General features: G+C 46.5%; 6 protein-coding genes across 6 annotated transcripts; all 6 read left to right on the top strand.

Moving 5' to 3' along the window:
• Positions 1 to 1,682: 1,682 nt before the first annotated feature.
• On the top strand, positions 1,683 to 4,548 carry F4822DRAFT_234258 (uncharacterized protein). Its single transcript, XM_051454188.1, has one exon. It carries the CDS (start codon positions 1,960 to 1,962, stop codon positions 3,868 to 3,870), a length of 1,911 nt encoding a protein of 636 aa, XP_051316145.1. The 5' UTR covers positions 1,683 to 1,959; the 3' UTR covers positions 3,871 to 4,548.
• Positions 4,549 to 5,049: 501 nt separating this feature from the next.
• Positions 5,050 to 6,467, top strand: F4822DRAFT_428706 (beta-eliminating lyase; the record flags this gene model as incomplete). The annotated part of the gene is made up of 5 exons (XM_051460957.1): positions 5,050 to 5,231; positions 5,306 to 5,790; positions 5,871 to 5,972; positions 6,153 to 6,317; positions 6,424 to 6,467. 5 exons carry the CDS (start codon positions 5,050 to 5,052, stop codon positions 6,465 to 6,467), a joined length of 978 nt encoding a protein of 325 aa, XP_051316144.1.
• A 315-nt stretch (positions 6,468 to 6,782) lies between these two features.
• Positions 6,783 to 8,327, top strand: F4822DRAFT_401699 (uncharacterized protein). Its single transcript, XM_051457969.1, has one exon. The coding sequence runs from the start codon at positions 6,919 to 6,921 to the stop codon at positions 8,212 to 8,214; it is 1,296 nt and encodes a 431-aa protein (XP_051316143.1). The 5' UTR covers positions 6,783 to 6,918; the 3' UTR covers positions 8,215 to 8,327.
• Positions 8,328 to 12,240: 3,913 nt separating this feature from the next.
• Positions 12,241 to 13,637, top strand: F4822DRAFT_428704 (subtilisin-like protein; the record flags this gene model as incomplete). Its single annotated transcript, XM_051460956.1, has 5 exons — positions 12,241 to 12,519; positions 12,577 to 12,759; positions 12,813 to 12,905; positions 12,968 to 13,387; positions 13,440 to 13,637. 5 exons carry the CDS (start codon positions 12,241 to 12,243, stop codon positions 13,635 to 13,637), a joined length of 1,173 nt encoding a protein of 390 aa, XP_051316142.1.
• A 1,425-nt stretch (positions 13,638 to 15,062) lies between these two features.
• F4822DRAFT_401693 (ERV/ALR sulfhydryl oxidase domain-containing protein) lies at positions 15,063 to 16,497 on the top strand. Its single transcript, XM_051457968.1, has 3 exons — positions 15,063 to 15,647; positions 15,741 to 16,100; positions 16,165 to 16,497. Exons 1-3 carry the CDS (start codon positions 15,292 to 15,294, stop codon positions 16,181 to 16,183), a joined length of 735 nt encoding a protein of 244 aa, XP_051316141.1. The 5' UTR covers positions 15,063 to 15,291; the 3' UTR covers positions 16,184 to 16,497.
• Positions 16,498 to 16,794: 297 nt separating this feature from the next.
• On the top strand, positions 16,795 to 17,814 carry F4822DRAFT_428702 (proteasome A-type and B-type; the record flags this gene model as incomplete). Its single annotated transcript, XM_051460955.1, has 6 exons — positions 16,795 to 16,828; positions 16,904 to 16,949; positions 17,004 to 17,018; positions 17,079 to 17,113; positions 17,182 to 17,422; positions 17,499 to 17,814. The coding sequence occupies 6 exons, from the start codon at positions 16,795 to 16,797 to the stop codon at positions 17,812 to 17,814; spliced, it is 687 nt and encodes a 228-aa protein (XP_051316140.1).
• Between the last annotated feature and the right edge of the window lie 4,441 nt (positions 17,815 to 22,255).

Below are 22,255 nucleotides of genomic sequence, written 5' to 3'. Positions count from 1 at the left end.
TTGGGTCATTGCTTGTCCTAAACCCAACTGAATGACAAAAGATAATATGCTGCAGAACGTCTGAATGAGACTGGATTCTTATGCTGATTATCGCGGTAACGGGCAAATACTTATCGTGGGGAGTCGCCGTTTACCTAGGTAGTTAGTGCGGGTCGCATCTTGGTCATGTTGTGGATTTTGCTCGGGGTGATAAATTCGGCTGTCCTCAAGTTTGAATTAACTAGTTAGGTAATACCCGTCGACTGACGTAAATAACGGCCATATGGAGCCAAATGCGATCCTTCCCACACCTAGGTAGTATAGAATAGTGAGAACTTAGGTGTTTGAGATTGCCAGTGGTATGAGAAAATTTCCCGGTAGAGCTGGCGTTTGCACCATTGATAGTATGGGACATAACCGCATGGAACAAGGCAATCAATATTATAGACAGGATGTATGAAGATGTCTTTAATATGTACGGTGTCACCGCACTCGATGTCTATGTCGCATTGTTAAAAATGTGCGTATTGGCGGACCAGGTAATCCCCGTAGCATGAATATGGCTGCCAGCGGACGTTTAAATATCATTTATCACCCTAAGAATACCATTAGAAGAAACGGAAACCGTATCGATACGGTCGCTACTTCTCATTAGTTTCGATGCTTAGACAGCGACGATCTGAGTTGAATGGTATTCTTTTGTACTTATGAATCCAAGATGGACCGCTTCAGCTTTGGGGGATGATGCGTGCTATCTGCGAACATTGAACGATTATCGGGGTCGATATCTTTAACTCATGAACAGGCAGGACAACTTAGGTGCGAAAGGTCAGGCGTTATGAAGTAGGTAAGAATTATTAATATTTAACACGGCGTATTGGATCAACATTGAGGTGTGCCAATTGAACTAAAGGGTTGTATTTTGCAAGTGCTTGGATGTCTTGGCAAGATTTAAGGATTTTAGACAAGAGATCGGAAGGTCGGCATCGTTAGCTATCCTTGTTCAACGTGCTTGCGTGCGTGCTTGCTTAGCCCCGCTAACATCCATAGCAACGCCACTTCCATCAGCGATGCCCTCGAATGATCGACCTATTGCGCTAGGGATGGGATGCCTCTGGAATTGACTATTCGGGTAGGATGAATAAATTATCCGACGCTAAATATTACAGCGATGATAATGAATCAATTTGATTGGTCCTATCTCCTCCCTAAGGTTTGACTAATTGCAAATTGTGACGTAGCATCCGACTTCCACAGCCACACCTATGTTCGGTACGTGGGTACATGTCAGATGTTGATGGGCGAAGAACCCAACATTGAATCGGCAAAGCGGCATGGATGAACAACAATTCATACATAAAATAATAATAGACGAAGGCAACGATTTTGTCGCGTAATAAATCGCATTCTTTTTTTCTGTCTTCATTTAATATTGTTTGTATTATTCCCTATCATCATCAATTGGGTCTTTTGGCCATGATCTCGGGAATTTTCTCACAAAAAGCCTCTTCATTGGCATCACAGTAATTGATTTGCCAAGCTTCCCAGGTTTCTGCGCAAATCAAGCAACAGTGCCGCTTTTTTTTCCTTTTCCCCCTTCTGTTTATCGATTCTTGTCCCTTTGTCATTCGAGTCCCGACTTCCGAGGTTCCAAGTACCTTACCCTATCAACCTACCAAGACTACCTAAAGATCGTGTGGAACCAAGACAGATAGAGAGATTCTACTATCATCGCCGAGAAATACCTCCCAAACCACCGCATCATCGCATCCACTCCTCTCCGCCAGCTGCCACCTTGGCGTCCTCTCTTTCGGAATCCCGAACCACAACAAGGATCTTATTTTTACCAATTGCCAATTATCAGTAGGGAAGGCTTCAACCGCCTTGCCTTGGCTTGGTTTACATATTATTGGGTCCAACGAACGGGCCGAGAGAGATTACGATTTGTGACATCATTCGACAGTTTGTTGCCCATTCGACATGTCTGTTCCTACTTCCGCCCCCATTGACGGGCAAGCCGATTCGACCCTCCCTAGCCAAGACCGGCCGTCACAACCAGGAACCACTAACGGTGTGGATAATGAAAAAAGTGGCCAACATATCCCCGACGATCACCATACACATCAAGATGGAGGAGAGAATGCGCACACCGATGCTGATGGCCTCAATGAGAAGCAAAATGGTCCCCTTCCTCGTCGTAGCACCTTTAAGAACAGGTTCAAGGAACAGAAGGAAAAGATCAAGACCAAAACAAAGCCTCCTGGTGGTTTCGACCCCACCCCATTTCCAGATGCGCCTCCTGGCTTTACGGTGAAATTTGTATTTCATAGAGCGGAAAATTTACCTGCTGCCGACATAAGCACAGGCACGTCAGATCCCTTCCTGACCGCCACCCTCACCACTTCATTACCCAGGCGACATAAAGAAGATCCTGATCTTGTTTACCGTACGCGCACCATCAGAAAAGCCATTGAGCCTCGGTGGGAGCAAGAATGGATTGTTGCCAATGTCCCACCGTCCGGATTTAAGCTTAAGTGCCGATTATACGACGAGGACTGGCCAGACCACGATGACAGATTGGGTAATACAGTGATAGAAGTCCATCCTCTACGTGAGGATTGGGAGGGGTACCATGAAAAGGAATTCGAGGTCAAGAAACGTAGTGGCAGCAAGCGTGCCTACATTCTCAAGGCCTGCACTAGCGTCTTCAGCAAAGACGTTTCCATGACCCCGAGGCTATATGTGAGTATTATCGTCTTAGGCAAGTCTGATCCGCCGCATGGCCAGATATACACAGCTGGCCCAACGTACTATTTCAAGCATTTCTCCCCCATGATTGGCCGAATGACCGGTATCAAGGTCAATAAGGATGAGGCCGAGGATTCAAACGACCACGAATCTACGGCTGCAGCGTCTGGATCCAACAGCAATAGCAAGAAAACAGAAAGAAGGACACAGAAGTACGATTTCCAGGCCAATGAAATACAGCTAGCTGGTCCAGTCCCACAGAGATTGTACCACAGATATGTTGAGTTCCGACCTATCATTGGTCTCCTATTCAAGAGTAGTGGACTACGCGGCAAGATTCTGAACAAGGCTCTCCACCACCAACATAACCGTATCTACAACTTCGACAAAGGAACGCATTTTGGCACTTTCGAACCGTGCTCGGAGGAAGCAAGTCTCCAATTCTTGAAGATGGCCCATTTTGATGAAGGCGGACGACTATTCACCTACGTTATTACGTTAGATGGAATCCTGCGATTCACAGAAACTGGCAAAGAGTTTGGTATCGACCTTCTTAGTAAGCATACTATGCATAGTGATGCTGCGATTTATATTGCTTGCTCGGGCGAGTTCTTCATTCGAAGGTTGGAAAAGCCCAAGGTAACTGAGGACCCTAATCCTGGTCAGCCTACTCATCCTGAGGAAATTTTACAGGGCGGCCCACCCAATGACCCTCCGCCAACCAAGCCGCAATACTATCAATTGGTCATTGACAATGATAGCGGTACATATCGACCTGATAAATCAGTGTTACCTGATCTGCAGAAGTTGTTGGAGCGTAATTTTCCTGGTCTAGGTGTCGTAGCGCTAGGTTGCGACGATGAAGAGGATCAAAATCTCAAGGCGGCTCAACGAAAGGTGAAGAAGAGGGAAGGCCAGACGGTCAACATGGTGCTGAACCGTAGCCCCAGCGCCAACTCGTTTAGCTCCGATGATGTTAGCGACCTCGAGGATATGGAAAGATCCGGAGATGTGGGTCGTCGCTCGAAGAAGGAGAGGGCCTGGGAGCTACTGGAAGAACCGAGACGAATCAAGGAATACACAGGAAAGCATCCCGCGGACGCTGCATTAAGTGGACCGAGTGGGAGTGGTGCCGCCACCTAACGAGCCGATCACTGACAATCTCATCTAATTTTTTCGATTTTTCCTTGGTTCACCTAGGTGGACCCGACGATAGGCGGCTGATCTGGTTTCAGTCACGAAAATTCTGATTTTTACAGCCTTCTGATTTGACATTCTACACGACGATTGATTCCCCTATTGCCTTTGCTTTATTACCAGACAAAACGCGTCTCACGGCGTCATGTATCATCGCTTCTTTTGTTCATAATACCTTCGACTAATTACTACATTCAATTTATCACATAACGAGCCGCTGTGGATTTTCTGTGTGCATTGTCCATACATCAAGTATTGACCTAACCTACCTAGGTATCCATCTCGAGTTTCTATATGTTCCAGAACGTCTTGAATAGTTGCTGTACCTGACTAACTCAGCTCGTCGCTGGTGAACTAATTCAAACTAGAATTATTTAGTAACCCTCAAAACCATGGTCTCGAACTTGACCCTCTTTATGTTTCCACCTATTAAGCAGAGCCGCCTTGCATCTAGTCTAGATGCCCGCCTGACCTAAGATATCCATCCAAAACTACCCAATTCTACATCAATCGTGATCGCAACGGCACGAAGCTAGGTTATCGAGGTTAGTGAGATTTAGATCGGAGAAAGGAATGTCAATTAAATCGGTTATACGATGCTGTGTTGTTCGCAGCATATGTTCCGCCGTAAAAGGGTAGCCCATAATCGGCGCTACGTCAAAGGGCAATTCTATCTATTCACTATCGCATTGCCGATATACGATGGATAATAAGACTTAGATTCCGCATGGCAATCGATGTCGACTCGAAGTCTAATCCGAAATGTTACCTATCTAGGTACGTACATACGCAAGTAATAGTCTATGCCTCTGGCCTGCATGTGGTTATCTCGTATGCGCCCTGGTCAGTAAGGGACTTCCAGTACTATTCCTCTATCTACACTTTCTTTCCTTCGACTAGTATCTGATAAAGTTATTGGGTTAGACGCTTGTACTTGCCTGTTCGTGGAATGGTGTGAGATGGATGAAGAGGCAGGTGCTTAGTAGAAAGGACTTATGTGTAAGTATCATTCAATTGCACCCAGAGGATTTGCTTGGCACATTCCTCATTACACACTACACTCTACTTTACCTTAATCTTGTATTATTGGTTTTCAGTCAACCACACGCATACGATTTGTTAGCCATGGATACCCCGATGAAAGACCAAGGTACCAAAGAATACGATCCTAAGGAGCCTAATCCTGAAAAACCCAATCCCGCACAACCTGCTCAAAGCGAAGATGGTGGTCAAACATTCCCTCTAATCGAGCGACCTGACCACGCATATGACTTTCGATCGGACGAGTGTACAGTTCCGACAATGAAGTGGGTGGCTGCCAGAATTATCCGCGCTACTTCTCAGCTTGTTCGCGAGGCGATTTGCTGACCGCGTGAGGCAGCATGATCGAAGCTATCAAGTCGGCAGAACTTGGTGATGATCCTTTACGGGGAGATCATACCACACATGATTTTCAAACATGGATGGCAAGCATCACCGGGAAAGAAGCGGCTCTCTTCGTCGTTTCGCATAAAATAGCGAACAAACTTGCGATAGCGTTACTAAAAGAAGTCACCGCACCGATGGCCGCCATAGTAGATGATCGAAGCAGCCTCGTGAAGCAAACCCCCAACCTTGCCGGGACATTCCAAGGAGCCGAGGTGCACGCCGTCAAGCCACTCAATAGGCATCACCTAACACTAGACGATATCAAAGATGCTCTTGCGAACATTAATGAAACCAAGGCTATTTTGATATGTCTTCAGAACACTCTTATGGGTACTATGATGCCATTAGATGATCAGCAGCGTATCTACGAATGGGCGAAGAAGGAAGAACCGCCTGCTTTTGTTCATCTAGACGGAGAGACACTTTGGGAGGCCATAGGTATGTGCGACCAGGTTCTCCGATCAGTTCCGCAGGCCGTATTCTTTTTGACTAACGTCACTTTATATCCGTCTTAATAGCTGCCGGATCTGGAACTCTAGAAGAATTTTGCAAGTATGCAGATACCGTTTCATTATGTCTAACAAAAGGTGTATGCGCTCCGGCCGGTTCGGTGCTGGTAGGTAAGGCCGATTCCCTCTTCACCGCTCGGATCATGTGCAACTAGTGGGGAGCATTCATTCGTACGCCGGGGATTCTTACGGCCCCCGCCGAGATCGCCGTTAAAGAAGCTATAGCGGGAGACGCACTTGAGCGTGCCCAGCTCCATACCTATGGCCTCTCTCACCATTAGGAATCGTTAGGGGGCGAATTAAAGGAGGAATGTGAGACGAATGTGTTATGGTTACGGCTCACTGAGAGCGAGAAGCAGATATTTCTGACACTGGTAGATCGTTACGCCTTAAAAGTTATGAAAGGGGACTTGACCGGCAGGATCGTACTACATGCGCAAATATGCCCGGACGCTGGTACGTTGTCGGGGATAACCTCCTCCTTATTCTGCTATTCGAGGCGTCTGTACGCTAGTCTCGACGCTCCAAGTCCCTCTCGAATTCATTACTGACCGTATTGCAGTGGCCCGTATGAAGGCTGTAATGAATGATTTTTTCAAAAAGTGATAAGGTACGGGAGTTACAAGCATTGGATATGGAAACTTGATGATGAGTAGGAAGATCCTCGGAGGGGAAGAGCTGATGTTTAGGCGGGTGCCAGGTGCGCAGAACATCGAATGCGCTTTCCATCCAATCGTACGACAAACAGTCAGGGAATGATTATGGAATTAAAACATCTAATCTTATACAGTAGGATGAAGAATATTTTCTGACCAAGATCCCAGCCAGCTGTGCAGTCCGGATTGTAGGTGACGTGCAATAAACCAAGCGTATCACTATTATCATCGCTAGTCACGATTGATACTTGCATGGAGTCACTATCTCTGACACACATACTTAGGGATCCAAGAAATCTCTACATAATTGTTTCGAGCATTGACCTCCGAAAATATCAAGCCCACGATCTTGGTAATATTTCCCATCAATCCGCCCGATCATTATACCTTCTCACTAAATCATGGATAACGAGGAAATCCCCACTGTCCAGGATGTTATTAACTTCGCTAGAGAAAACACCAACTATTACCAGAACCTGCACCATGATGTCCAACAGGACAATCCAGATCTAGAAGACGTTCCGACAATCCGCGCACGCCATTACTGGGCTTTGGCGAGAATCGACCCCTCCCACGTCTTGACTAGGCCATTTACCGAAGGCAAGGTCTATTGCACCGACAATTCAGCTAGTGACATTAGCAATGTCTACTTGACGAAGGATGAAGTACGCGACCTTGCTAGGGAGAAAGCAATCCTCTGGTCAAAGGCCTTGAATCTCGCGAAAGGCGATCGCATCGTCAACATCATGGCACCCCGTGATTTACAGGTCGGATTTTGGGAGATGGCCAATTTATTCAACGGCGTGTATGCGCCTGCCGAGAGCGCCCAGTTACTTATATCGAACGAAAGATCTGAGCCGCAGATTACAAGAGAGATCATCGGGTTCAATACGAACGTCATATTTGGGGATATGTCTGATCTGACTCGAATTGTTCAGCACTGCAGTAGGTATCACATTACAATGCAGTCCGTAGCGATCATACTTTACCTCGGAAGAACAGTCCCTAAGGCCTTCCATTCGGTATGGCTTACCGTATTTCCGAACGCTAAATTATTTGCGCCTTTATACGACAAGATCGATCTAGGTCCCCTAGGTGTTCCAGCCCCTATCACGACCTCCGAAGGATGCGATATCGACCCGACGTATAAAGTTTGCGAACGTGTTGCGAAGCTAGAGATTATGGCAGACGATGGCACCATTATCAAGCAACCAGGCATTAAAGGGAATGTTGTCATCACTCACTTGATGCGCCGACTGCAGCCTATAATTCGCTATCCCCTTGGCGATGTTGCCGAATGGGTCGATTATGAATCTCAAACTTTCAAGTACTATGGCAGGGAATCACTAAAGATCGAACTTGCCAATATCACCCTAGATTGGGCGTACGTCAAGAACATAGTCGACAGCGCCGTCGGAACAGACGTTACCAGTCAATTTCAGTGCGTTCTCCGCTGCCACGGATCCGGCGAGAAACTCATCATACGCTTAGCATTAGAGAAACCGGGAAACGCTGGTGAAGTGCGTCATAGAATTGAAAAGGCGTTATGGAGAGACTTTTCGAAGTGGAGGTATCATCGCGAGTTGGGAGATATCCTCTCCATTCGCATGGAATGGAGTGATGATGGCCAATTGGAACGTGACGAGAGAACAGGCGCGCTACGAGATATAGTGGATGAGCGTTATGGGGATCTTTAATACCTACCTAGGTACTTGGGTACCCCTAACGGTCATGAGCTGAGCAGTGTAATAACTCAATCCCAAACCTACTACGGTATGCCCTGCCTATGATTAGCCTTTTTATTCAAAAACTTGTGTTTTAGCTCCTATGCGTAGCCTCCCTGTGATTTAATTAGCTTAGTCGTGCTCATCGGTATACAAAGCCATTGTATGGTGAATTGCTACCATGAAAGAATGGTGTTAGTTTAAAGGCACGAGTCAGGTAAAGCATCTTAGTTGGTAGCCAAGCCATTCAAGGGGGCCTAGCAATAAATAGCAACAACATAGTCTCTAGAAACAGTATCACAAGCGTTCATAGCCGTTGAGGTTTATTACTTTTTAATTTTTTTTATTAGGTCTATTACAAATACTCTTAAGTCAATCCTAACTTACTCAAATACCTACTTAAATATCTAATCAATTCATATGTAGAGTCCAGCTCTAGGATAAAACAGGTATGAAATATGACGAACCCAATACTTTGGAATCATCTTTCACACCACAAATGTAATGTCCTGTAGCTCAGATGGGTCCGCAAACGGAGACACAGTTGGACGTCTTGCGTGACTTCCGCCACGGCTTCTCTCACGAGTATCATCATATGCAGGCAGCGGGGCCCTTGATTCACCACTATGGGGAACGGGGTGGTGAGTGGGTTCCCTACCCGGGTGTGCATGGGCTGGTGGCGGTCGGCGTATAGACGTCGGTACGTACCTATCAAACAAATCCAATTCCTCTCGCGGTGTTGACGGTTGCTGCGCTGCCGATCGTGTGTTACTATTGGGCGGCAGCGGTTGCATTTCAAACCTCTGTCTTTGCATGTTCTTTCTATTCTTTAACCATAGGTAGAGCATCCAGAATCCAAATGTGAAGACTATCACTAAGATAGTGTAGAGTATATTAAAACTAGTACTATCCATGCTGGCTTTGGTTATATAGCCGATATCTCAAGCCTCGTAAATGGATTGATTACGAACGGGTGTCAAGTACCTATGTATATTCGTATGTCAATGAAGTATCAGTAGATAGGTATGTTTTCCCAATGGAATTAGCATCTAGCAGAAAGTGAGCTGGACGCGAACTTTACATGCCGCCCCTGTCAGCTGTACGATGCATGTTGTTAACTAACTCAAGCATCGTTGGAGATAGTAAAAATTGTGCAAAAACAAGGTAAATTGCACATATTGATGAGCGGAAGTATAGCTATAGATTGGCTCCTATATAACTCAATGTTCTGGAACAATAGCTTTGTGGGTTCTTTATATACCTAGCACCACCTAGTTGCCAATTGTTGGGCGTATTTATTAGAAAGGCCATACGCCTAGGTATAAGCTCGCTATAATCCAGGTGAGACATTTAACCCTGGTGTGGCGCGGGTAGCTACGTTTCCAGGCCACCTGTCCCACCGTTGATAAGTCTACATACTGCATTTTGTGATGAGACATGGCCGCCACTGACGTTTTCTCGGCAATGGATCTGTTTGCTATTCGATAGTCATAATACCCGCTCAGGCGCACCCGTCGTCATATCTTACCTAAGTAAATTGTGCGAGCCTGTGTTCCCCAACTTCGTGGATGCTGGCTTGAGCCCCTGGCCAAGTACTACATGGTAGGTATCTCAAATCGACTCAGTTACGCCCTATCAATCAGCCGGGTATGCCTTCTACACTCGAGCACAGCTATCGCCGAAATCCGAGATATTTACATCAGTTATGATTATGCCGAACCTATACCGACAAACCTACTTCGATAGGTCCAGGGATAGATAACATAACTAGAAGCGATAGCACTCAATGCTGCGTCCACAAAACATATCTTCCATTGATAACATTCATAATCGACCACACATACCGAACGGTCGAGGCTATGAACTATAATTATGAATGCGGTCAGCTCAGCTCCCCTAGCAACCAGGCGAATATATTAACCTTGTGCCAGGGACGCATTCTAGGCACATTACCTGGGTGACATGGTTGGGATGTCAATCTTATTTGGGAAGGTGACGGGTCATCGGCTTCTAACGTGTGTGGTTCATTGAGAGATCCAGAATGCGCTTGAGGTTACGCTGCTGCTAGCTTATGGAACGCTGTTCTATTTTCTGAACGAAGTAGGACAAGGGGGAGCTTGAAAGCTTCGTGCCTGTGACGTTAAAAACTATAATGCACACATCAGACGGATTTGTCCGACGGCCATATTCCCCTATCTGACAACGATGATTCGGTGAGAATTCATTTTGATAATGAGGGTGTAATCTACCCGCCGATTAGGAGATTTTGATTGCGTATGGCAGCATTCATATGTTGCGAAGAAGGTGTCTAGTTCGTGGGTTTGCCTCCTTCATCGAATATTAAGTCACCCTCAAAATCTATGATGGCATTCTATAACTACTATGTCGCTAGAAACTGATCTAAACTTGCCCAGTGGGGTGGTCCTGAATACCAGCCGGACTGGAGACGGGTTTATGAGCCTACTTGATGAAGGTGAGATCGTCGTCCAAACCCCAATAGGTAAGAAGAATCCGTTGGTAGTGTACTAAAGCTAATCGTGCAAAGTCGTTGCCCACCACATGCACCAACCTACCGTGATACAATCTTACAGTGCATTGCATCTGTAAGTAATGGATCGATGTAAGCATGTCTCACATACATATACAACACTGTAGAGATGCGGGGCAGTAACGGTACTTGAAAATAGCCTCCGAAGGAACTAGCGACCAAGGTATTCGATGGTCCCGTACCTCCCTTCCGGTAAAGCCGGCATCCAACGACTAATAAGGTTCCTAGCGCCGGCGGGACCTTAGATAAGCTTAATTTAAACCTTGATATACTATTACTCTATAAGTATAAATACCTGGATAGGTAGATTAAAAGATTGATCACGCTATATCCGCTTGTGACGTGCTAATTGATAAGGGTTATTATGCTATGGATGATCGTCTATAGAGAATATGAGGTCTTCTATGTTGTAAGATACAAGCGAAGTTGCGAACCGCGGTTATCAATGCCGAATTTTCGGTAAATGCGGCGTCGAGACGGATCACATCATGTCGTATTACCTGTAGTATAATATAAAAGCCTGCTCGACTTGCCGTATAATTTCTCTTAGGACACTATATACAATCTGCAACCAGAAACAAGCTCACTCTTGGCCTCTTGGCCTTTCTTCTTCTGAGTGATGATAAGGTGAACATAGGAGGGGGCTAATTACTGGATTAGGAAGGCCGTGCATTGAGCACCACGCGACGCGAGCTCGAGACTTCTTTCCGTGAAAAGACGACTTGGCGCAGCTTTCGGCTACTACATCGTTATACTGCTAGGTAGATCTTCTTCCCCACGCTATTGGGTTCGAGTCTTAGGCTGTGTTGCAACCGGCCGCCCGAAGTCGACAAATCCTTGCTCTGATCCCCGGTTCGGATCCAGCTCTAGCCTCTAGCCAGGAGCCATGGCCCTAAACCCCGGAGATCCTAGGGGACCCCTGAAGACCCTAGAGGTCTTGGAGCCAACAACCGCCGCCAATCCCTCCGGGCGAAGTGCTGGAGGGTATCAATGCTTCCCCATGCCTAACAACCGAGCTCTAATAGCTACCGCGCTTCTCTAGCCCATGATAGCGTCAGGATCTTGTCCCGCATAACAAGTCGCCAACGTATGCCGTTTAACTAGCAGGGATTGCAGATAAGGTACCGGTAACCGTCTAGGTCATCAGGGTCTCCTCAGTGGAGCTGTCCAATACCCTTCGCATAGTCACTTATTACAAACTACATCGTCATCTAGCTTCTCCGATTATGCCGCCGAGTAAGACCCCACGGAGTATAGGAGATCTGCGAGTACCCTTCCAGGGGAAGTCAAGATCATCGGATGAGAGTTGCCGCGAGGTTCAGACAAGGCGAGCACAATGATAAATAGTCGCGATGCCGTCGACTTGAGAGGAACCTCCTGTCCCATATCAATCACGAAGAAACCACTTTGGACCCTTTATTCCCTAGTCTTACCCCTTAATTTGCTTCAACATGCGTATCACAGCCCTCCTCTTCTCCCTTTTGCCTCTGGCACTCGCTGCCCCAGCTAAGCGGGCCGAGCCAGCTCCTCTCGTCAAGCCGCGGGGATCCCAGCTCATTGAGGGCAAGTACATTGTCAAACTCTACGAGCACTCGGGAGTCACGGCTCTTGAGGATGCCATGAGCACCTTCGAGGGCGATGCCGACCACGTATACAATGTTGAGGGCTTCAAGGGCTTTGCTTCCAGCTTAACAACCGAGCACCTAGAGACGTTGAAAAACCACCCTGACGTAAGTCACTTGTCGGCATCTTGTATAGGCTACGGCTAATGTCCAACTGTCTAACAGGTCGAGTTCATCGAGCAAGACGCCGTCATGAAAATCAACGCCTACGTTACTCAGGAGGGTGCTCCTTGGGGAATTTCGCGTCTATCCCACAAGTCCGGCAGCAACACTTACGTCTACGACTCTACCGCTGGTGAGGGAACCTGCGCCTATGTCATTGATACTGGTATCCACACCGCGCACGAGGTATGTATTACGCATGAGAGGGACTTGCGGATGAATGCTAATATCGCCTTAAGGAGTTCGAAGGCCGTGCCGAATTCGCGGCTAACTACGTTGACCGCTCCAGCACGGACGGTAACGGTCACGGCACTCACGTTGCCGGTACTATCGTACGTATTTCGTTACACTGTTGTCCACAATTAAGAATTCAATGTACTAACCTCTTTAATAGGGCAGCAAGACGTACGGTGTTGCGAAGAAGACTCAACTATTCGCCGTCAAGGTGCTCGACTCGAGCGGTTCTGGATCGACCTCCGGTGTCATCGCTGGCATGAACTTCGTAGCCTCGGACGTCAAAACCCGAACCTGTGCCAAGGGCGCCGTCGCGAACATGTCTCTTGGTGGTGGTTCTTCGTCGTCGATCAATGCCGCTGCCAAGGCCATCATTAATGCAGGTGTTTTCTTGGCTGTCGCCGCTGGTAACGACAACCAGAATGCTGCTTCTTCATCTCCTGCTTCTGAGCCTAGTGTCTGCACCGTCGGTGCTACTACTTCAACCGATGCTCGTGCTAGCTACTCCAACTACGGTGCAGTTGTCGACATCTTTGCCCCTGGTAGCTCCATCCTATCTACTTGGAACAATGACCGCACTGTAAGCCCCCCTTCCCGCCCTTCACGGATAATTAGGCTAACCTCTCTACTAGAACACCATCTCTGGTACATCCATGGCTACCCCCCACATTGCCGGTCTGGGTGCCTACCTCCTAGCACTGGAGGGTAAGAAGAGCCCCCAGGAGCTCTGCAGCTACATCGCTTCCACCGCCAACTCGGATGTTCTATCCAGCATCCCCAGCGGCACCGTCAACAAGCTCGCCTTCAATGGCAACCCCGGCGACGATTAAGCATAATCATTAATTACGGAATTACCTTTCTCTGTTGAGCCGAGGAATTCCAGGTTGATGTTGGCTTACACGGCTCCCAACCCACCTAACCAATACATCTTACCACTGTTCCATACATGCAACAATATCGAGGTCGGAAACGGCGGGCAGGCATTATTTGGAGCAGGGTCTTGGCACCATTTTTTCGTCTCCGCGGCTATTCGTATAGCCTAGGAAGGGTAGAAATACGTACACAACCATTGGTTATGTCTCTTGGAGCATAATTCACATCTGCCATATGAATTAGCCGCGACAGAGTAATTGACTAATACATCAAGAAACTTGCCTCATCGCCCGTGTTTTTCTACCCTTGCTATTGCTTTTTGGTGAGATGAGTCTCCCCCGCACACCGAGTAATAACCAAATGAGTAGGCCCCTTGAAAGACGCCAGGCAAGCCACAAATGATGTCTTTCCCAATTAAACTGAGAACTACTCTATGTGCTGTCGGGATCGGCACTCGAGGGGCTGCTCGGGGAACCGCTAACTGGATTGATTCGGGACTCCGAGCCGTGTGCGCATGAAAGTGGATATATCTCGTACCCAATAATTAAGTAAGATAATCTTCCCACCGGGACACAGTACATGTGACCCTAATCATTCAATCGTACGGCACTTGTAACTACCCCCTGGAAGTGGGTAGGTATCGTATAGGATGGGCGTCTTTCTCCAATTTCCCCGTTCCTTACATCCTCGAAGTGCACTTACGAGTTCAGTCGTCATTAGGCGTTTAGGCATTATACAGTCCCCGAATTCTCCAAATTCAGGGCATATTGAGAATGGATGCACGATGAGGAAAGACTGTATGCGAGTCAACCAACGCAAGATATATGAAGTATCATCGCTTGATCGGCGGTCTATACGGGTCTTTGGATGCGCATGTACACCATGAATGAGTATTCTCGTTTTATATCTTTAGGCAAGTGCTAATATTTCCAGTCACCCTTTACCAATTAGTCAAATAACTAGAGTCCGTCGATAGAGCCTCGCTCGATTATACCTAATGATTGTCATGTTAGCTCTTAGCATTGCCAGTTCTCTAGGTTCTGTTGTCCTCGTTCGGTGGGAACTTTGTTTATCTGGGTAATTTTAAGTCTGCTTGTAGTATTGCAAAATAAGTGCGTATGTCTTAAAAGTACTGAGTCATGTAGGTTATACACGATAGATCGAGATATGTGGTAGGTGGAATAATCTTGGAAATGGTGGATGACTTTGTCAGGGGTAACTTGCTTTTACGATGTGGGGTCGATGGGTGGATAGGTACAGGTTCTTACTAATCTCCGTACAGATCTTCGGATTTAGTAGATGACTCCGGGGTTATTGATTTCCATGTTTGGTTAAGTCTTTCTGGGTAGACCCACGCTAAATCGAACCCTTGAAACGAACCCCTGAAAAGCAAACTTGCGACGCTTGTCGAACGATTCAGCGTGTTCTTTAGACTTGCGATAACTTTCTTTTACTTTAATTCATTATTATCATTCTTGAGTATTATTTTGTTCATAATTACGCTGGGCTACTATCTCAGTTCCCCTCCCGATCATTAAATCTCCTATAGTACAGACACCCTTTCGTGAACCAGATCATTCGACCCATAGAACGAAATCTCTCCCCTCCGAAATGGCACGGCATCTATCCGTTATCGTCATCTTGGCGATCGCGGGCTTTGTAATTCTATCTTTCATGTCGTCATTTGGCGACAGGACGGAACAAATCCGACAAGTCCTACCAGGCGTCAATAAGCCCGAGCGTCCCTTACCTGCCTCCGACGCGACGATACCGGATACGAAGTTCGATTCAAAGCTCGATACCAGTGTAGATATAAAGGGAACCGTGGAAACAGACGTGAAGGCGGATACAAAACCAGACACAAAGCCAGATGCGAAACAAAACACGAAGCCGGACTTCGCATCAGTGACGAGCGACATTCTATCAGGAGGTGCTATAGCTCCGAAGCTGGAGAATGCTACCATAAAGTATGCATCTCTACATTCTTTCTGCACTCATTCTCTGAGGATAAGATGTATATTAGACATAATACGAATTGTACTAACATAAAATGACCATAGAGCTGAACTCGGTCGCTCGACTTGGAAATTCTTCCATACGATGATGGCGCGATTCCCCGAAAAGCCTACAGAAGACGACTCGGCTACCCTCAAAACGTTTATCCAACTCTTCGCACGCTTATACCCATGTGGCGACTGTGCGCGACACTTTCAACAGTTAATTGCCAAGTATCCGCCACAGGTCAGTTCGCGCAACGCGGCTGCAGGATGGGCATGCTTCGTCCATAACCAAGTCAACGAGAGATTAAAGAAGCCCTTATTCGACTGCAACAACCTTGGGGACTTTTACGACTGTGGTTGTGGTGATGAGAAGAAGGAAGAATCCGAAAGCATAGGAGAGCTGAAGCTAGAGAAGGAAGGGTGAGTCTCGTCCATTTGAAAAGATCGCTGAACAATTCTCGTTGGTACTAATTTGCATCCGTAGGTTGACTAAGGGTGGTTGATCCTGTAATAATCAGGTGTAATTGTCTTGTGTTTACTGCATAGCGACCGGTGTTCTCTATTATAGGCATTCATTATTGGAATATAAAATATCAGACCCCTTTTCTACTTTGTGGTTTTCTGTTCTTCGATGTATCAGCTATTTCCATCGTTTAAATGATATTGAAAGCTCGCGCTTCTATGGGAGAGTTAGGTTATTTATTGTGTACTTTCTGATAGCTCTACCACGGATTGTCAGAATCCTCGATGGAATATGTACAACTAGTTACCACGTGAATAATCGTGATTTTGTCAAGTTTGATGCTTCTAATCTGCTATATTCATATGTATAGGTACTTAGGTACATATCTGCACGTGACTAATAACGGATCCCTGTCCAACTCTAACGATAGGCGACCCCAGGTCCCGACTCCCGACCTAGCCTTGCGCGTCGGAGCTGCCTTGAGCTTTAGTTAAACAATCAATCCATCAACGAATTATTGAAGCTCTTTCCGCGACATCAACCAACCTTCCTCTGCTACATCCATCTTATTCACCAAAAACGAAACTTTCAACCCAACCGGTACTGTTATAAACCAATCAACACCCCGATTCCGCCTTCAGTATTTTCAGAATGGAGTTTGGCAACAGAGGCGTCTTGAGTGAGGGTATGTGGAACTTGGACTGAGCTCTTGGGAGCTTCAATTTGGGCATAGAGCTGAACCAGCTAACCGCTCGAGCAGATGGAATCCATGTGGACATGGATAGGTTAAAGAAGGGTGAGGTCAAGTGAGTATTGCAATGTCCCGTTGTAAAATAACGAGCTAACAATCTGTTCGCTAGCCTTGGTACCTCGATGTAAGCTCGATCCTCCCCCCAGATATCTAACGATGGCGTTTAAAATTAATGCAATCCTAGCATGGCCGTAACATTCAAGGACGGCGTCATTCTTGGTATGTTGGGCATCATTATCCCTATTCCCTGTTCTCGAGCAGCTGCTAACACTACCGCCTATTTCCAGGTGCCGACTCCAGAACCACCACCGGGGCCTACATTGCGAACCGAGTTACAGACAAGTTAACCCAAGTTCATGACACAATCTGGTGTTGCCGATCTGGTTCGGCTGCCGACACACAAGCCGTGGCCGATATAGTACAATACCAACTGGGCATGTTCGCGATGCGAAATGGCAAGCCGCCTACCACACAGACTGCAGCATCTATCTTCCAGGAGGTTTGCTATTCCAACAAAGACCGGCTAAGGTAAATACACGGCTTCAATACACCTTGAGAATATGTTCTTAGTACAGCTGATACTAATGGATTTTGTGTTTCGTAGCGCGGGTCTAATTATCGCGGGTTGGGATGAGCGACACGGTGGTCAGGTGTATTCCATTCCCCTTGGCGGTTCCCTACACAAACAAGCCTATGCGATCGGCGGTTCCGGTTCGACATACATCTACGGTTACTGTGATGCGCACTGGAAGGAAGGTATGGAGGAGAAGGATGCTGTTAACTTCGTCAAGGGTGCGCTGCAAGAGGCGATCAAGTGGGATGGTAGCTCAGGAGGTGTTATCCGTATGGTTGTCCTTACAAAGAAAGGAGCGGACCGTCACCTATACCTCCCGGACGAAAAGTACGAGGTGCGACATTAATAGATCGCATTTAAAGCGGTGGTGCGGACGAAAGACCCAATGGCGCTTTCAGGGCTGAGCATGCTTACAGCTAATCTACCTGTATAATATTACATAAATCCACGTGTCGCACCCGCTGCAAGCTGCATGGCGACGGTGATTATCTGAGCTCAATTAGGGGTATCACAATGAGGCATCAACCTTCCATTTCCACGAATAATTAGATGCTTAATCCGTGGCGATATGTCCCCCCATGAATGGGATTCTTTAGCGATGCAGGGTTGGGGGATCTCTATGTTCGAATTCTTGGCAAACTGCACACAATCAAGCGGTGAGCAAAATACTTCGAACAAATCATCTAGCCCGGGCTGTCACATGGCGCAACGAAGACATCGCCAATAAAATCGCGTACGGCTGATGGATGAGCGAAACCGTTGGATGATTCTAATGCTAATCCAACAACCTACTTATCTACCTATGGTATATACCTCCTGACTGTGATGGATTTCGGATGTTGATAAGACTGGCTATCGTCGGGGCGATCCGGGCTACCGGGGACATTTCTTACGGGTTAGATAAATTTATGCCGTTTTGTTGGTGTTGTCGGAGTACGGGTAAGATTTCCCTCCAGGTCTCGGGTCTAGAGACGATGAAACGGGGATCTTCTTAATATGAACCTACATTGCAACATATCTGACCAGCCTCCCGCTTCCCTCGTCGTCATCGGTGCTACGCTGGCGATGTCTAATGCACCTGGAAGTATGACCATGATCACCTACCTAATGTAGGTACTTTAGTTGAAGCTACAGGAAGTCACCCCATGATTTCCCCTCGGGCTGGGGTTTTTCTTTTTAGCCTAAACATTGAAACCTGAAATGGACGAGTAGCTTTTGGTCTTGGCAAAATGTGTTGATGCGAGGACGGGTTGGAATGAGTTATCTAAATGCATTTTCCGAACCCTGCTGTTACCTTTGTACCTACCTTAAATTGCATTATTTCAAAGAATCCGTGAGGAATCGCGGAACAGGGGCAAGCAGGTGCTCGACAGGAAGGAGTTTATTAGCTAGAAGGCCCGTCCCGTGTTTTATTTCTTATCTCATCACTCAAATCGGGGGATTTCGTGGGGGTGGAAATGAGGGTACGGGGAGGTACGATGATGCCATCAGGTAACAAAAGCATTTCTCGGTTTCTGGGACGCCGCATGTCAGCCTCTCCTCTTCAGGGGGGCGACGGCACCCGCTGTAGCCAGGATCTTGGCACGGGGAGGAGGGTGCGGGATGATATTAATTACCTAGGTACCTACAGACAAAAGATGGGATAGGATAGCGTATACTATGTAAGTGCCAATTACTTACGAACCAATATATTGAATTTGCCGTGTGAAGTACGACCCTGAAAGTTACCTAGGCATATCTATACGATAGCACAACATATCTTGTTAAGCTTGGTAGTGATTGGAATACATTCTTGATGTATCTAAGTCAGCACATAATCACTCCGAGATCATGACATAAACTCGAGCAGCTATTCGAGGATAGCGATGAAGAGATCGGCATATATGCTTCGATCTAGAACAGGCTACTGAGTCGTGGACGCCGAATATGGGTCTGAGCTAGGCGAACGAACCATGGACCCGGCTTTATCGGCGTGCACGACGGACGCCTTAGTATTCCATAGGTAGGCGTTTTCGGGTGGGCAAATTCAAGGATACGGGTATGGGTAGTGCGGGATGCGATTTAGAAATCGCCATTACGTTCACCGATTTAAAGACCACGTAATATCTCCTTCCTAGATGGAGGTATCGTCAATACCACTCGGATCTATACAAATAGATATATATCTAGACAAATGGTATTTAAGCTAGAGTTTCAATTTAATCTCCTCCGCTTGTACGTGTATTTAAAGCATGTGAAATTTGATACCACCGTAAATTATTCGCGTGCATGAGATTGCCGGAAGGACTTGTTCTTTAAAGGAGAAGATGACGTAGACTTTAGAGGTTAAAGATTTGAGTACATTATATGCATACGACTTAGACCCATAAAGGAAATTGATGGCTAAAGTGTCAAATACCTAAATGTTAAAATATTATAAGGTTAAACTAAAATCGGCTATCGTCTTTTCTTTCAAAATACGCCTCGCAACTCAGCCGTTGCTGAATCTTCGTTATAGCTTCAATAAACTTCCAGGTTAACTGTCATTCCCCCCATATGTAAAAACCTTCCCCCCACGGGCGAACCAGCGTAGCGTACCGAAACAGCACAGACTTTGAATCCTGCGAACCAACAAGCTTCAAGCTTTTATCTGCATTAGTTGCTGACCGTAGTCTAGCACCGCCTCTCTCCTATTACCCGTTTCGGTAAGATGCAATTATTACCTGCAGTTCCGGAGCCGGGTCTCGATTGGATCCTGTCTATCTGTCTGCCATCCATCCATCCCGAGTATCGCGAACACGTGCTAAACGAATGAACAAGCAGCGGGATCAAGGAGGTTTAAGAGAAACTGGGGATCATAGCTGCGAGAGTTGTTCAAGAGTCGATTTTCAGCCCATCGCACGTCATCTCGTCGTACTCCCTTCCCCCCCTTTTTGTACCATTCCATCTTCAATATTTTCTTTTATCTTTTTATCATTTATTTTTATATGCAGCCGCTGTCTCCCTTATTAAATTTAGGCTTGATATCAAAATTGTGATTTTTATTCTCTTTTCTTCTTGACCTCTCATTTTTCTCGCCCTCGTAATCTCTGATTACCCCTCCTGGTTATTGCTTTTGTGATTTGTTTTTTTCTCTCTACCTGTTTCTTTATTCGTGGAATGAAATCAGGATATCTGTGGCTTTCAGTGTTTTATCTATTTTAATCAATATCAATACCAATACAATACCCTAAGATTGTGAACGAAACACGCAAGTCCAAAAAGGGGTCAACCATATTATTTAGTGTTGTTGTTATTGTTGTTATTACCTTGCATTACATTGCGCTGTTCGGTTCAGGCAGCGTATTGCAATTGCATTGAGTTTTGTACAATTGATTATTATTTTCTTTTTATTCTTTTTTATTTTTTTCTTCACTGGGGGTAGCTGCTACTTTTATGTCATACCTGCGCACTTTGCGCACCGTCAATCAATTATTCGGTAGTCTCAGCACCTATCATCGGCAGGCACACCCTGGCCAAGCGCCGAGACATCTAAGGCTTTGACGTATGCTTGCTCCTCTCTAATCTGCGGTATCAATCTTCGCCGCCGCCACTACTGCCACTTGCGACTGCCACTACTATTACCAGCATTACTACTGCGACTGCGACCGCGACTACACTACTACACCACCTATTATTCCTTCCTTCCACCGCAGTTCAGTTTGAAACTACTAGCAAACCCCCCTAGCATCAATTGTCAGCCAACTCCTGATCCTTACCTTAACAATATCGACGCATTCCCAATTTTTTTCCTCTTCCTTCCCAACTACCCTCCCACATCAACAAAAAAAAAAAAACTAATAATCCTTCCAAATATTTGGGACGGTTGCTTCAACATAAACGAAACGCTGTAAACCGTATCGATATAATCTATTACATCCATCTATACTAATCGCAGTTGCTACTGCGCGACCTCGACAATTGGTCGAGGCTATCGTTGCGCCCGACTCCATTGGTAATCTTTGCTGATCTACCAAGAAAGACATTCGTGGACCTGCGCGCACCACTGCATCCTGTCATTCAATAGCGACCAGCCGACGATAATAAATAAATGCTTACAACGTCATACCGGCTGCTGGCATTTTAAATAGGTAAGCATTGCGATTTCGCATCTTTGATTTACTTTCGCGCGCTCGTCTACATCCGCATTCGCTCGCATCCACCACACCTAATGGCCTGATTTTGAACAAATTCTTTATACTTCCCTACTCCCTCTCGAATACGATCGGTTCCTACTCATTCATACCCCTCGCGATCTACCTTAGCGACCCAAGCCGGTGAAGGTGTAGGAACATTATGATTGTTGTGTTATGTGCCTTGTTCGGCGGCGAGTCTGGCGTTGGGCTGTCGCTCTTATCTAGAAAGATGATCATTCAAAGTCCAGGCGTCTTTCTCTCCCTCGACCTGATTATCTTCTAGTTCCCTAGTCACCTATTTCCCCTATTAATTCATCCCATTCATTTCCTTAAACATTAGGATGATTCACTTTGTTCTCCTCGGGCAAATTAAAGAGCGCATACAATTCGCCTCTTCTTCCGTCCCTTTCCCTGTTGTTGTACGTGGGACCGTGAGCATTGCCACCCGGAGCCACTGTGACATATGGGACCGTTCCACCGTTTAGGCCTTATCTGTCTCTTCGTGGGTCGTTGGGCTGTCGAGATTGTGGCCCGAACATTTTCTTGTTTACCCGTTTTTTCTCCACTCCCGGGGTCCCAGACCAGCCAGACCCTTCTCTTGTTACTCTCTAAAGTCCCAAAGCGAGGCAAGGC

This window comes from Hypoxylon trugodes, assembly GCF_022578975.1.
Source record: "Hypoxylon trugodes strain CBS 135444 unplaced genomic scaffold F4822scaffold_4, whole genome shotgun sequence".
NCBI classification, from domain to species: Eukaryota; Fungi; Ascomycota; class Sordariomycetes; order Xylariales; family Hypoxylaceae; genus Hypoxylon; species Hypoxylon trugodes.
This window is presented reverse-complemented; position numbering and strand designations above follow the sequence as displayed.

Bases quoted from the DNA above. Each gene is read 5' to 3' on its own strand.
- F4822DRAFT_234258 (XM_051454188.1), top strand. From the start codon at position 1,960: ATGTCTGTTCCTACTTCCGCCCCCATTGACGGGCAAGCCGATTCGACC.
- F4822DRAFT_401699 (XM_051457969.1), top strand. From the start codon at position 6,919: ATGGATAACGAGGAAATCCCCACTGTCCAGGATGTTATTAACTTCGCT.
- F4822DRAFT_401693 (XM_051457968.1), top strand. From the start codon at position 15,292: ATGGCACGGCATCTATCCGTTATCGTCATCTTGGCGATCGCGGGCTTT. The intron at 15,648-15,740 runs GTATGCATCTCT...AAATGACCATAG, and splicing joins CTGGAGAATGCTACCATAAA to AGCTGAACTCGGTCGCTCGA.